General features: G+C 37.5%; 3 protein-coding genes across 3 annotated transcripts in view; 1 reads left to right on the top strand and 2 right to left on the bottom strand.

Moving 5' to 3' along the window:
- Window positions 1-3,995: 3,995 nt before the first annotated feature.
- Window positions 3,996-6,447, bottom strand: LOC107720183 (metallo-beta-lactamase domain-containing protein 2-like). The gene is made up of 2 exons (XM_016527815.1): window positions 5,880-6,447; window positions 3,996-4,801 (listed from the first exon to the last, which is right to left on the bottom strand). Exons 1-2 carry the CDS (start codon window positions 6,319-6,321, stop codon window positions 4,416-4,418), a joined length of 828 nt encoding a protein of 275 aa, XP_016383301.1. The 5' UTR covers window positions 6,322-6,447; the 3' UTR covers window positions 3,996-4,415.
- Window positions 6,448-7,711: 1,264 nt separating this feature from the next.
- LOC107720184 (DNA-directed RNA polymerase III subunit RPC7-like) lies at window positions 7,712-11,443 on the top strand. The gene is given in 7 exon segments (XM_074560108.1): window positions 7,712-7,919; window positions 8,083-8,212; window positions 8,570-8,638; window positions 8,711-8,770; window positions 8,851-8,912; window positions 9,012-9,112; window positions 11,357-11,443. Coding segments are annotated over 7 exon segments (549 nt in total). The 5' UTR covers window positions 7,712-7,808; the 3' UTR covers window positions 11,373-11,443.
- A 257-nt stretch (window positions 11,444-11,700) lies between these two features.
- Window positions 11,701-13,875, bottom strand: part of lysmd3 (LysM, putative peptidoglycan-binding, domain containing 3) — a 4,375-nt gene continuing 2,200 nt past the window's right edge. Inside the window, exon 3 of the mRNA XM_016527814.1 lies at window positions 11,701-12,945. Within this exon, the coding sequence (XP_016383300.1) occupies window positions 12,304-12,945 (642 nt within the window). The 3' untranslated portion in view covers window positions 11,701-12,303. The remainder of the gene's footprint in view (window positions 12,946-13,875) is intronic.

Below are 13,875 nucleotides of genomic sequence, written 5' to 3'. Positions count from 1 at the left end.
GAGAATAAAAGTTAGGCCTTCTTTCTTTGTGTGAACATTTGGGCGGTGTTATGCAAATCTTCCCACATCGTGACGTAGACATGTGGGGGCGTGTTAGAACGAGGCGTTTTAGGTAGGCATGGTTGACTCATAACTTTTATAAATAATATCTCTTTGGATTTGAGACTTTAGTCTTTGTAACTTTACAGATCTTCTTTATGCACCAAGAGCTTGTAATACTCCAGAGAAAGGGAAAATTGAAATCGCATCATATGACCCCTTTAAAACCTCCCAGCTTTTCCGCCCCGTTTTCACTCAAAACTAAAGTACTCTGCGTGCTGTGCGCACGTGAGACTGTTACTTAAAACTGTGCTTCATGCTGGACAGTATTTCTTTATCGCGAGTTGTTCAAATCGCGGTAATCTAATACGGTTTTAATGATAATTAAAAGATGAAAAGGTAATACTAACCATGGGGAATTTTATCATGATTTATCGTCAAACCGGTACTCGTTACATCCCTAGAGTGCAACAGTCACAAAGAGGGCGATCACAAGCAATTTCGAAAACTTTTCGGAAAAGTTGTAATAAAAGAAAGGACGCAACAGATCATTTCTGACTTGACACATACATCCGACTGAAGCATAACATGGAAAAATGAAAAACCGTAGGGCAGGTTCTATTCCTCAGTTGGATGGAGTCTGAATGTGAGCTTGCAATCGGTTGTAAGAAAGGGACTGGTTTAAGCAGACTGAAGTCTGGCATATGTCACCAGAGAGAAGTTTGTAGTTTTACTGGAAGATTTGGGGGAAAATAAAACAAAACATTTGCATAGAGTAATCGTTTACAGTAAGATCAATAGTATGCATTTATAAAATAGATAGGGTGAATTTTCATTTCATACAGACTTTAAAATGACAAACAGAACACCTTACGGTCTCGTAGACCTCAACTACATTGCAGATCTGAAAGACTAAAACACAGTGAGTTTCAATGAGTATTTGTGTAGTACTTTGGAGGAAGAGGTCATCATATATTGGTGTTGTTGCACCATCAACTATTAACCCACAAAACCTGCAGCAGCCAGGTCAGATTAAGGCTCCATTACCATCCTTTCGCTCTTGATAATCTGTTAGTGATTGGCATTTCCCTATTCTCCCCTCACCTCGGTCATTCCCACATGTGTCATCTTGGCTCGCCGGAGGGCAGATAGGGGCTGTCAATTAGCAGATAATGTAGGGAGCAGCTGAATGTCAAACAACGCTTCCCCGGCGGCGACCACGCATCAAATGTCCGTCTGGCTGCCTGCGGGATACAATGTCTTGTTACTGAAGTGGGGTTAGAGGGAAAAACAGCCAGCGGGAGGGGAGAAAAGTTGACTAAATCTGGCACGTTAGTAACAGGCTCTCTTATCACTTTCACTAATGCAAGACGACATTATAGTTCAATTGTAGGTCCATGAAGAGATGTCTAGAAACAATGCAGCATTTGTTTGGGGTTTCCTTTCCATGTTTACGGTTTCGGTTCAGTTGTCAACTTTCTGGTCAATACTTTACATTGTTTTCTAGGTCCAGGAATCAGCCTACATACAAACAATGCAAGAAGCCTGCTGTGGCTATTTCGTTCAAAATCAATAACCACGCTGAAATATTACAGCAAATCTCCACCATTTTTAATATAAACCACGTGGAATATCCACAGTATGAGAATTCAAGCCAAAAGGACAAAATCCATTTCTACGTCCATCATGCAGGCTGACCAAAATCTAATCAAGCTTGTTTGCGAATAGAGCCTGTTCCGTTTTTCCTCATGGAAACTCCTTCATCATTTCATTTGAGCCCTATCACCTTTAAAAATAACCGTAACCACCTCTTGTAGGTCAAGTCAGACAAATAGTCCCCTGGATATAATTAGCCATCTGTCAACAGCCATCAATTCACCCTGACTGAAAGCCGTGTCAAACAGTGCTTTGGAATTTCAACCAGATCTGTGACTGCCAAACGTTTGTATTTCAAAAGACACACTGCCAGAACAAAACTTGGCCCAAAAAATATTTCAAGAGATTTGTAAGGAAATTAATGTCACATCCAATCCATCATGACTAGCCTAAGGGGATAAGGCTTGCGGTTAGTGATATGTGAGAAAATGTCAAGTTTTTAAAAAGAAGGAAGTGCCAACTTATTTGGGGAATTTTAAAATGGAGGGTTTGCTGCCAAATATCACTGACTTTAGTTTGATGCTCATCTACTTCAGCGCTCCATTTCCAATGTGACTGGAAATGTGCTGGCATTACAGGGTCAATGTCTCCATCTTGTGGTTGTACTACTTTTGCTCACAGGGGTAAAAATACCAATATAACAGTGAAATTCTCTCTTAACACATTGATTGCACAACTACAATTTTAGCATAAATGAAATATCAACAAACACAGAAAGAGAAGAATAACACAAAGACCCAATGTATACAGAATTGAAAGTGAGTATATTGTTAGGTGCCTGGGTATTACAACAGCTGTTGTCACGGCATTGCGAGGTATTAGTTTGTTTACTCTCCAAGAGGCACTAAATATAGTGTTGCATGTATAGCTCTGCTCATTTTGCTTGGATTCAAGGGATCCCTGAGCAGAAACAGTGCACATATACTGTACATGCTCACTTCAACTAGATTCATAATACATATATTATATCGCTGTCCATCACATTCACACAAACACATTCTACTCTCCAATTTATGATGTGAAAATGACATGTCAGCATTATGAAAATTACATCAAAAAAGTCAAGCAGCATATTTGTAGTTTGGCAACATAAATGAGTGACTTGATGTTAGCCATTCTCATAGCTCCACCAACAGCTCATTTTATACATCATTTCATTTCATACACTCACAAAATGTGTTCTTTTTTTCACATTTGAACACTAAAGAGGAGGCCCTTACAATTATGTCAGATTAAACTAAGGCAGTGAATTACTGATAGGGAAAAACAGCATTTGGCTTTCCACGAACTACCTACTGTCACCCACGTTGACTTATGTGCTTCAATATAAAAATTACTAATACAAATAAATCAAAGTCATTGTGCAGTTTGCAAAGAAGCGCACAGCAAAGAGAACTACTAGTATGGAGGCAGTGTTATGAAACTAAACCAAACAAAAATCATTGTTCAGCATCTTTCAGTCAAGGCTAGTCATTTTTCCTGACTAATATGACTGCCGCTGAAAGATCATGATTTTGTCTGTAGATAATGCACTTCGATCACACACAACACACTATAGAATGATGCTGCGTTCATGCTGTGCTACATCAATATCTCATGCAGATACTGCCATAGAGAACAAGTCAACAGTTGGCTACTAATTTATCTTGTCTCCCATTTTAACTAACATATCTCTGTCTCTTCAAAGATAATCCATCTGAAACCGATCAGATTACTTTAAGAGGTGACTGGAAGTTTATGTCTGCTACAATGTGTCTTACGAGGGATTTTTTGATCTCTAGACATACCAAGTCTTTACCTGTGTAAGCCTTACAGTTACCAAGTGTTTGTATAATGATATTCTTTATGAAAGGTGCAGTGTGTAATTTCTGCATCACTAGTGACCAAAATGGAATTTAAAAAAATAATACTGAGTCCAAATAAGTTTCTCCAAACATTTGGTCCTGGAACGGCGAGTCCAAAACCATTTGAATTCTTATTAATATTTTTTAAACCCAAACGAGTTAAGCACACAGAGTTAAAAATTAATTAATTAAAAAATGATGATAATAATAATAATAATAATAATAATAATAATAATAGCAATAATACTAATAAATAATAATAATAAATGAAAAATGGTACAATACAACCTAAAGTTAAAATGAAAACGAAAGCATAAAAATCCAAACTAATTCAAAACATGAACTATAATAATACTGTTATTATAATATATTAATATTAAAGATATTAAAATGTATTAATAATAATTTATATATATATATATATATATATATATATATATATAATTTGTCGCAATTGCACCAATCTATGATTTTTTTTTTTTACTCTAAAATGCATCAGTAAAGTCTGTGTGATTGAGTTGACCAATGAAATGGGCTGTGGTGCTGGATTTGCACTTAACTGGTTTGGGCAAGGAAAAAAATCTTGCTATATTGGGCTGCTCACCAATTTCGTTTTTTTTGGATAGTCTTTTAGATACCTCTACACATTATCGTTGAAAATTACAAACAGCACCTTTAAAATATGACAATGTCTACTGTTCTTCTTGATGCTTTTGATGGATATTATGCAGCATTTTTTTCATTATTTTGATCCTTGATCCCAAATAATATTACCAACCTGTATTCTGTATATCATTAGCACACTGTATTGCTCAGTGTTTTCATATATTGAGGTCTGCAATGACATGTTGTTGCATAGTAGTCTTTTCATGACTACTAGCAGGCACTTCTCGAGTTGGAGGCTCGAAGTGCCAGGCTGGCAATGGACTTCACCAAGCAGGTGGAGGCTCTGTGGCAGGCGCCAGCACTAGCGATGTAGTTGGAGGCTAACCGGTGTAGACGCTTGCTCCCAAAAGTGTTATAATGGCCAGGCATGACCTGGTCAATCTCCTCTTTATCGACCATCTTAACCAGCCTTTCGCAGCTACAAATGTAGTCGCTGATCCGGCTGTATGGAAGCCAATCAATCATGGAACCATCATAGGCCACGTCTCCACTGAACAGCATTTTGTTCTCCCTGTCATGGAGACAAATGCTGCCTCTGGAATGGCCCGGCATGTGGAGAACAGTAAGCTGTCGGTCCCCAAGGTTGATAACATCGCCTGGAGAAGGAGGAAAGGAAGGAAATGTGGAAACTGGATATTGTCACTGCATTGCAGCACTGACACAGCAGAAGCTGTATCGACTGATGCACAAGTTATGAAGCAGAGAAGGATTTGTGAGGTACGTAATGTAGAAGTAAGAGTTAGTTTATAATTAGTGCAGCTGAGCTGAGATATCCTGATCCAAGAACAAAAATGTTGAGTTAAAAGGTTTTAATCATATACTTTTAAAAGCAAATATGTGTGTTTGCTGGATATAAGCTGTTAGGTAACACACAGTGATTACATCTGCCTAAGCTATGCCTTTAAACATCCACAAACATTTACTAGAAGGGTTCAAGGCACAGAAATAATTCAGAGTACACACACCTTTTCCACAACAGATTTCCATGACTTTTACAGTCAATTACTGGATAAGAATCTGTATAAATTATTTTATTTGACTGTATTCACAAAGAGTACTTTCTTACTGATTAAATATTTTCAGCTAAGCATAACTTTTTAACTATAACTAAATTGAATTATATACATACTTTAAAAAAAAACACTGTTAAGTAAACACGTACAATACAACACAATACTCACTACAGACATTCTGTGCGTCATCTTAACATCTGGAGATGCACTGGCATGAAAAAAATAGGCCTAATCTGTCCACTGACTGAACATCTATTCATATGCAGTAGCACAACTCACTGCAAAACAGTCCATTCACAGAGAATTATAGGGAGGAGGTCATGTATGATTTACTCAGAACTTTACTCCGATTCTGCTGGGTTTCCGCCAATGGTCCACTATAATGGTGTATTTCCACCATCAAGGAGATGAAGCCACATTAGACAGTGAGCTTGCTTTTCACTAACCACTGACATGCCTCTGGTGAGTCAATCATGATCTGATTTTTTTCGATCTTTCTCTAGAGCTCTTCAAATGTATTATGCAATGCTGCCCAGAATGAAGTCATGCAATTCACTGCATTATTCTACTTTATAATAGTGTGTATACACACACACAAATATTTACAGTGTTGCATGCATTACAATAACATTATAATCATGAAAACAGTATAATAGCCCACCTTCTTGTAATATATGTGTTGGCGTAACCGCCTTGACTCTGTACTCTCTTGCTCGCCATCCAGGCGCAGGATCCTCCACGATCTCGCGGTCAGATAACCATGTCACGGTCTCGAAGTTGTCACCGTTAGCCAGAGCATCCACCTCCGCCTTGTGCACGCCCACCTGTTGAAACTGATGCAGCCCACCCGAATGATCAAAATGCACATGCGTGCCAATGGCTAAAAGTGGGTTCTTGCGCTTCGAATAGTCCCCTAGCAGCCCTTTACTATTGATGTATTCAGGCAGACTCCGTAAACCCAGTCCGGTATCTATGACCACGTCCTGATGGGACCCGCGTATGAGCCAGATATTCGCCCTGTTCCGCGATTCATAAAACCGCTCCTGGATCCAAAACACGCCATTTTCCAGCGACTTATGCGCGTACCAGTCAGTCGCAGACATCTCCAATACATTCAAGAGGTTATTATTGCATACAAGGTTAAATTATGGCTTTTAACCTATAATTTTGGTTTCAAATCCTAGCTGCTGCGGCCGCAGAAAGGACGCTGACACCCTGTTCCGCAAGCGCAGTACGTCATCGAGCGTAACGACATGACGTACTGGAGAGTCGAAATACTATTGGTCAATGCGGCAATAGGCACCACCCAAGTCATGCATATTAATCATCCAAAATACTATTTAATTGCGTACACAGGTACTAATTTATATTCGTCCAAAAGCTGTAACAGAACAAGCTAAGCAGTTGCACCTTAAATAATTGTTGCTGTAATGCGTCCAGCTGCCTTAGTGGTCCAGTTTTAAAGACATACTGCATGTTGTCATTATTTACTCACCCACTTACATGTTCAATGCAGTGAATCTTCATTTCCAAAATCATATAAAAATAATCCACACGAAATTATTTCGCGTTTTCTGAAGCAACATGACAGCTTTGTGTGATGCCCAGATTGATTCTGAAGCAATTGTCCAAAGATAATCTTCCCCCAGCGAAGTCTATTCCCAAATCATTAGAGATGGCATTCAATAGGGATGGGCGGATCGATCGATCCTCACATAAAAATATCGATTCTAAAGTGCATTTTTTAACCACTAATTTTATTTATTTATCAAGAAATTCGGTGCATAAAATAAGTGGGAAAAAATTCTAAGTGGAAAAATAGACTATATTAGCGAATAATTGTGTTGGATACAACCATTTCTCCTGCTCAAATAATACAAAGAATAGTGTTATAAATTTACATAAATTTTTAAAAAATACAAATATGAAAAACTTTCGAGGATTTACGATGCTGATGACCGTTAAAACGTCATCACAGTCTTGTGAAAAGGGTCCATTCGGCCCGAATCAGTTTTCTAAAGCGTTTTTGGAAAATCGCTTACCCCACCTTTAAAGCATGCATATTTGTATGGAACTAATATGCTCACTTTTAGGGGTATAGTTGCACCTTTGAGGTTACTGCCCCAGTAAAGGGCTCAAATACAATTATAGTATATTTTATTTCTGACAGTGTAAACAAAAAAGGCCTATGGAATGTTAAAAAACATGGCTTTAAAATCTAATATTAAGGGAGTATGATTACTGATTATGTTCTTTTAATAATTTAAAAGATCAGTTTAGTTTATAGGTTTCGGTATCGAAAAAAAAATAATTTGAAAATATCGGTATCAGATCGAAAATAAACTAAGAGGTATCGCCCATCCCTAACATTCAATTTAAAAAATGGCGCGTTTTAGGTTTCACGTCATTGACGCCAAAAAAACCATTGGTGCTCGCGCGTCACGTGACTTACCACGACGCAACGTGTTTACAACGACGCTAGTAGTAATTATGTCCAAGAACAACCACAATATTTTTATAATTTGGCCAGTTGATACTTTATCAGCCCCTCCATCACCCAGGAAATGTAAGGAACATTTGACTGACCAAAATGTCAGGAAAGGGCAGAGGAATAGCAGCATTCACTTTCAACATCGAGGCCCTGGGTCTCACCAGAGGGTCCATGCCAGAAACTCAACAAGGGCCAACTCCACTCTTCCCAGTGAGTTGTTTTCTTCTTCCTTTTTCACCCCTCTGAACTTTAAAATCTACTTCTGTTAAGGCCAGATAGTCATTATCTAGAAAGCCTCTGACTTTTTTTTTTTTTTTTAGATTTAGAGAAATGCATTACACCATCTAGGACATAATTCTGCGCTCCTTTTCAGCAAATTTAATATAAACCAGGGCCTTTGAAAGCTGGAGAGGATAAAGACTATATGAGAGCTTTGAAACGAGAGATGAGAGGACAAATGAAAGACCTCCCATTTAACATAATACCCCATGCAGGAAAGTGAGGTGAGTATAGTAGCCTTTATTTAATTTTGGTAACATATAATCCCTATTGCTTCCTACTTGGGGTCTTAGGATTTCTGAGATAATCATATTGTAAAAGTACATTACTTTTGAGTGAGAGCACTGAGGGCAATGTTGTGTTTTAACAGTGGCCTTAAGACATTAAATCTGTTTAACTTTAAGTGAAATAGTATAACTGATTAGGGATAGTATAACCTTGAAAATAGTTGTGATTGTTATTTGATTGTTTTATTATTTTTACAATGTTACTTAAAATATGAAAAGTCAGAAATTTAGAAGTTAAAAGAAAGTGATCTTTTTAAAAGCGTTTGCCAATGTGCTCACCAGTATAATTCACAGATGTGGAGAGGTACAAGGAGAAATACGCAAGAGAAATTAAAAGAATTGAAGATGACAACTGGACACCGGGTAATACATGAATCACTTATGAGTACTATTTAAATTGGCTGATTTCAGACAAATTATAAACTTGCTTTGTAGATTGGAACCGTCTTCCAAAGGAGCTGAAGCCACACAAGAAGATAATTAGAAAGAAAAGAGGTAATTTCACAAAATGCAGAATCCCTCATTAAACCAAACAGCTTTTTTGAATAACCTGTAAATAATTTTAATATTTACAGATACTAAGAAAAATGCAAAGATCTCAAGTAAGGACAAGGAGGAAGTGCTGAATAAACTTGATGTACGTTCATAGGTCATCACATACTAAACTTATTAAATGAACTGCATTATACATACAGAGTTGGATTGTGCTGTTGTCTCACTTGCGTTTGTTTTTCAGGAACTTGAAAAGAAGGGAGACGTAAAATCAGACGAGGAGGATGAAGCAGAGGGAGGGAAGAAAGATGATGAGGAAGGGGAGGAAGAAGAAATTGTAAAGAGGTAAAAGCATTTACTAATAGCAGTATTTAAGGTTAAACAATTCTTTCTCAACAGCATCTGTAGCATGTTGTACATGAAAATTTAACACAGAAATTAATTTTTTTAATTTCAACTTTAGTCTAACTATAACCCTTAAATAGTGCATGCTTAAGCACGAGACTGGTGTGATTGTATCACAACAAAATGTGTCTGTGCAAAGCTAAAAGCTGCTTTTCAAATAGGTTTCAATTAGCTTTTCATTCTACTAATGGAAACATTAGAACATTTGTTTTTCTTTGACTTGTCCTTTAGTTTGTAAAACGTAATGTTGTAGTACGAGACCGGTCTTAAGACCATTTTTTGATGGTCTTGTCTTGGTCTCGACCGCATTTGTACTCTGTCTTGTCTTGTCTTGATTTTTATGTGTTTTAGTTCATTTTAATGCTTGTTTTGTTTTATTTTAAACTATTTTAAGTCATCTTGAGGTCCCCTTGGAAGTTTGTTGAGCCCCATAGTGGACCCCGGCCCCTGGCTGAGAACAAATGATTTATACTGTTATGCCGGGTCAGAAATTATTAAGGGACTGTGTCAAAAATGTCACCAAAATTAATACATACACACACAAAATTCAAGACATTGTTGCAAAAATAGTGCTTGAGTGTATGAGATGTGGATTTTTATATTATATGATATAATTAAGCAATATCACAAGAACAAGAGAACTGTTTTGGAAAAAAAAATATTGCTTTTATAAAAACATTCAGTAAACAATTTTTAACATTATTCTCAACATTATTTATGCATTTGTAATTGTACCAATTCAGATGCAGCTTCTGTGCCACCACTGCAGTGCAAAGATGAATTTTGTTGTTAAAGATTTAATTTGTTTGGTAACTGCTCTGTAACAGCTAAGTGTCTTATTATTGTATTTAATTATTACAAATAAGGCATTTCTCAGGCAGCAAATGTGGATCCTTTAGATGAATTTGAGCAATGCTGGTCTGGTCTTGGTCTTGACTCGGTCTCAACCGCTCAAAGTCTTGGTGTTGTCTTGGTCTCGGATTAGGTGGTCTTGACTACAACACTAGTAACATGTGACACTATTTTCTTATTTATTTACTAATATTTTTATCTGATGCACCTGACATTCAGGGCCCCGTTCTTCTTACGTCGCTTATTACATCCGAGATGAAATGTCACATCCAAGACGGTATCATCGCACTAATCAGGATCTGGCTAATTCGGTTCTTCGAACGCACCTGTTGTTGATGATTAGTATGGCTGGATTGAGTTATCTGAGATAATTGCGCGTTCATGGGTTGGTTTAAAAAGGGCTATGTATCGATACTCGAAACCACGATCAGCAATGCAGCGATTGGCTGGTGGCAAGACAGTAGCAATTCATTTAATTTTATATTTGAACAGATTTGTTATGTGACAGCATTAATTAAAGTTTCTTAAGGGTCAAGATCATGTTATCTGTATCTCCTGCGCGCTCCACCAAGCCACACATAATAGCTATAATCACTCAAATGAATGCACGACTCTACATTATTTGTATAGCATGTGTGTAAGACTCGAATACAATTATGAAGTAATAATTTTATGACGAATAAATCTTTCAGTGAGTAAAACTGTCTGTCTGTAGTATTAAAGACTACACAACATTATTATATTATCTTTAAATACATTTTTAAATTATTATTTTAAAATTATTGTCCCTGGATTAGTAGGGTACTCTTGTAATAAATTAGCGGTGGTAGAGGACAGATTTTAAGTATCAATTCTGCTTAAAAAGTTGCAATCTAATCATTTTTACATTAAATAAGCCTGCTCCCGGGCAGGTTTAAGCTTATGGACCTGTTGCTATGACAGCAACTCCGGGATGAGCTTCGAAGAACCAAACAATCCAAGATCATTCCAAATCGTCAACAATCAAATCCAGCTAACTGAGTTAGCGACGTACGAAGAATGGGCCCCAGGTGTGTGAGGTGGTGTTTATTTATTTGTCTGTGGTATTCATTCATTCATTCATTAACAAACCTTATGGCATTCCTGTCATCGGTCAAGTGCACACCCAAGTACCCGCATATATCTAACATGGTTTCAGTTACTGGGAAAACTATTTTAGTGCAACTCTTTTGACAGCACAGAGTATTTTAGTACACGGCAGTCGTGTTTGAATAATCAATAACAAATGTACTTAGAATTCCAGAGCACTAAAAGCACTCAATGCATGATCAAACTTTTTTTTTCTTCCCATAGGAAAATGACTACATAGCAAACTACTTTGAAGATGGTGATTACGGGGGAGGAAGTGATGACCACATGGATGAAGCCACTTACTAGAAAAAAAAACACTTAATTAAAAAAAAAACATCATAAATATCATGCAAATCATATCATGCACAATAATTAATATGTATCAATACGTATGTACTATATAAAAGGACTAGATTTAGTTGATACACTTCATGTCTACAAAGAGCAGTGTTTTATAGGTATAAAAATAAGATTCAGTTTAATTATATAGATAATTGTCTAAACTGGTATCATTTAAGTTAAATGATTACAAAATTCAAAGCTTAAAAATAATTAGGAGATTCAGATACTAAAATATAATTCCTTTATTTTCAACCTGCATCTACAGGATGAAGGCACATACTGTTCAAATGTCATCAGTGTACTCCATGTTTCATAGAAATGCTTACATCTCTGCTACTTCAATGGAATCTAACATGTTTGAGAATAGTATACAAATCATCCCTGTGCTCTTGCTAGAAGAAAAAAACAGGAATCCATTATGGTTCCATTAAGTTTTGTTTTTCTTTTTTACAAGCAAAGTTTAAAAATTTAAAACCAGCAACTTTTTTTTTTTTTACCATTAGTTGCAATACTGAATCTGGATTCTACATTTTCTAAAATAAATTACCATGTTTATTTCCCTGACAACCAAACAGTGGCAGCAAATATCTTAAACAATATATCAGCTGTTTGCCATTGATGCAAACTACGAGCTTAATAGAGGTACAGAGATATACACTGGCTCATGAGTGACACACACATAACAAAACCAGCAATCAACTGCAAAATGCATCAAGGACAAATACTGACAGGACTGGAATCATTTCGTGATTACTCGATCCTCTCACGTGTTTCAGTTAATTTCACTTAAAATGTAATTAATTTTCCCTTAAAATTTAAGTGCCCCTTTATGTTTCCTCTTCATGATTCACAAAATGTTGCTGTTTAGGAGCAGGCTGTAGGTGAGAGGCAGCACTGGTCCGTGGTAACCCATGAGGCTCAGCAGCAGCTGCCTGTGTTGGTCCAGGCCTGATAGAGTCTATGGTAGTATGGTGGCTAGCATCTGCTTTCATCAAAACTTCATAGTACAACAGGTAAAAAACAGGTGTAACTATGCCCACGACCAACATAATGGCAACTGCGGTCCACCATCTCATTCCCCAGTCAGCACCATAGTATGGGTCTTTCTTTTGGGCTGGTCTACGCTCGGGGTCTCCCAAAAGCGGCTGCTCCAGCGAGGACACAACCTCGTTCAGGCCGCTCCCGGAAGGGGCAGATGACTTGACGAGAAATTGAATGTCCTTGTCCTTCTCCTGCAGGAAGCACTCCACGCTGTCCACAGATGAGGAAGAGGATGAGAAATCTAAAGAAGCTCCAGAAATCGGGATCTCCGAGATTCTACGAGTGCCACCTGGTGAGCTGCTTTTGTGGGGAGCGGTGTTGTGAGTTTCTGTGAATGAGCTGAACTTTCTCACAGGGATCCTTATGGAACGCAGCGCAAAGAAGTCCTGCTCAGTTAGAAGATTGTTGGCCCGCTTTATGTCTGCAACCTGAGATAACAAGAATGAAAATCAGTACAATCAGTTCAAGCTCTGACGACAACAACCTTACATACATTATATATATATATTTGGGCAGCTATTTGGGGGCAGGACTGCTTTGTTTTTACATGTCAGAACAACTAAGAAACATGGAGTAATGGGAAAATACAGAGCTAGTTGTGTCCCAAACAAGATCAGGAAGAACCTGTTATTATGGGGTGTAATGTGAAGCAGAAATTTGTTTACAGCAGCAAGGCAACATAATAACTTGTGATGCTAATGTAGAATTCAGTTTGTGGGCCGACACAAATAAATGTGAGTATAACGAACAAGGTGCACACAATGTAAATAATTAATTGTATAGTGTAGAGCTTACACGTATAGCTACGTCGCAATGTTGGAAATATTTATGTTTTAAACCATGAAGGCAAGCCAATGGGTATCACACTAGCAACGTGCAAACTTTGCACTAGAGTTATTCCGTTGAACGTCTTAATGTCAGTCTATTCACTATACAGAAAGTGAAAGTAAAAACGGAATGACGGAGCTTTTGGCATCTGATGCCGCATATTCTCTCAGAGACGACGAGACGAATCTACTTCAACATATGCTGATAACAGTATATAGCTAACTATTTCTAATACTACATAGTGAAAAAAATTAGAAGAAACATATTTCGTGTTAAAGGGGTCATATGATGCGATTTCAATTTTTCCTTTCTCTTTGGAGTGTTACAAGCTCTTGGTGCATAAAGAAGATCTGTAAAGTTGCAAAGATTAAAGTCTCAAATCCAAAGAGATATTCTTTATAAAAGTTAAGAGTCAGCCACGCCTACCTAAAACGGCTCGTTCTAACACACCCCCACATACCTACGTCACGATCTCGGAAGATTTGCATAACGCCGCCCAAACGTTCACGCAAAGAAAGAAGGCGTAACCG

The sequence above is a fragment of the Sinocyclocheilus rhinocerous genome, unplaced genomic scaffold (assembly GCF_001515625.1).
Source record: "Sinocyclocheilus rhinocerous isolate Xijiao unplaced genomic scaffold, SAMN03320098_v1.1 scaffold62, whole genome shotgun sequence".
In the NCBI taxonomy this organism is placed as follows: Eukaryota; Metazoa; Chordata; class Actinopteri; order Cypriniformes; family Cyprinidae; genus Sinocyclocheilus; species Sinocyclocheilus rhinocerous.
Note: the sequence above shows the minus strand (reverse complement) of the source record. Positions and strands in the feature narration are given on the sequence as shown.

Bases quoted from the DNA above. Each gene is read 5' to 3' on its own strand.
- LOC107720183 (XM_016527815.1), bottom strand. From the start codon at position 6,321: ATGTCTGCGACTGACTGGTACGCGCATAAGTCGCTGGAAAATGGCGTG. The intron at 4,802-5,879 runs GTGGGCTATTAT...CTCCTTCTCCAG, and splicing joins AACACATATATTACAAGAAG to GCGATGTTATCAACCTTGGG.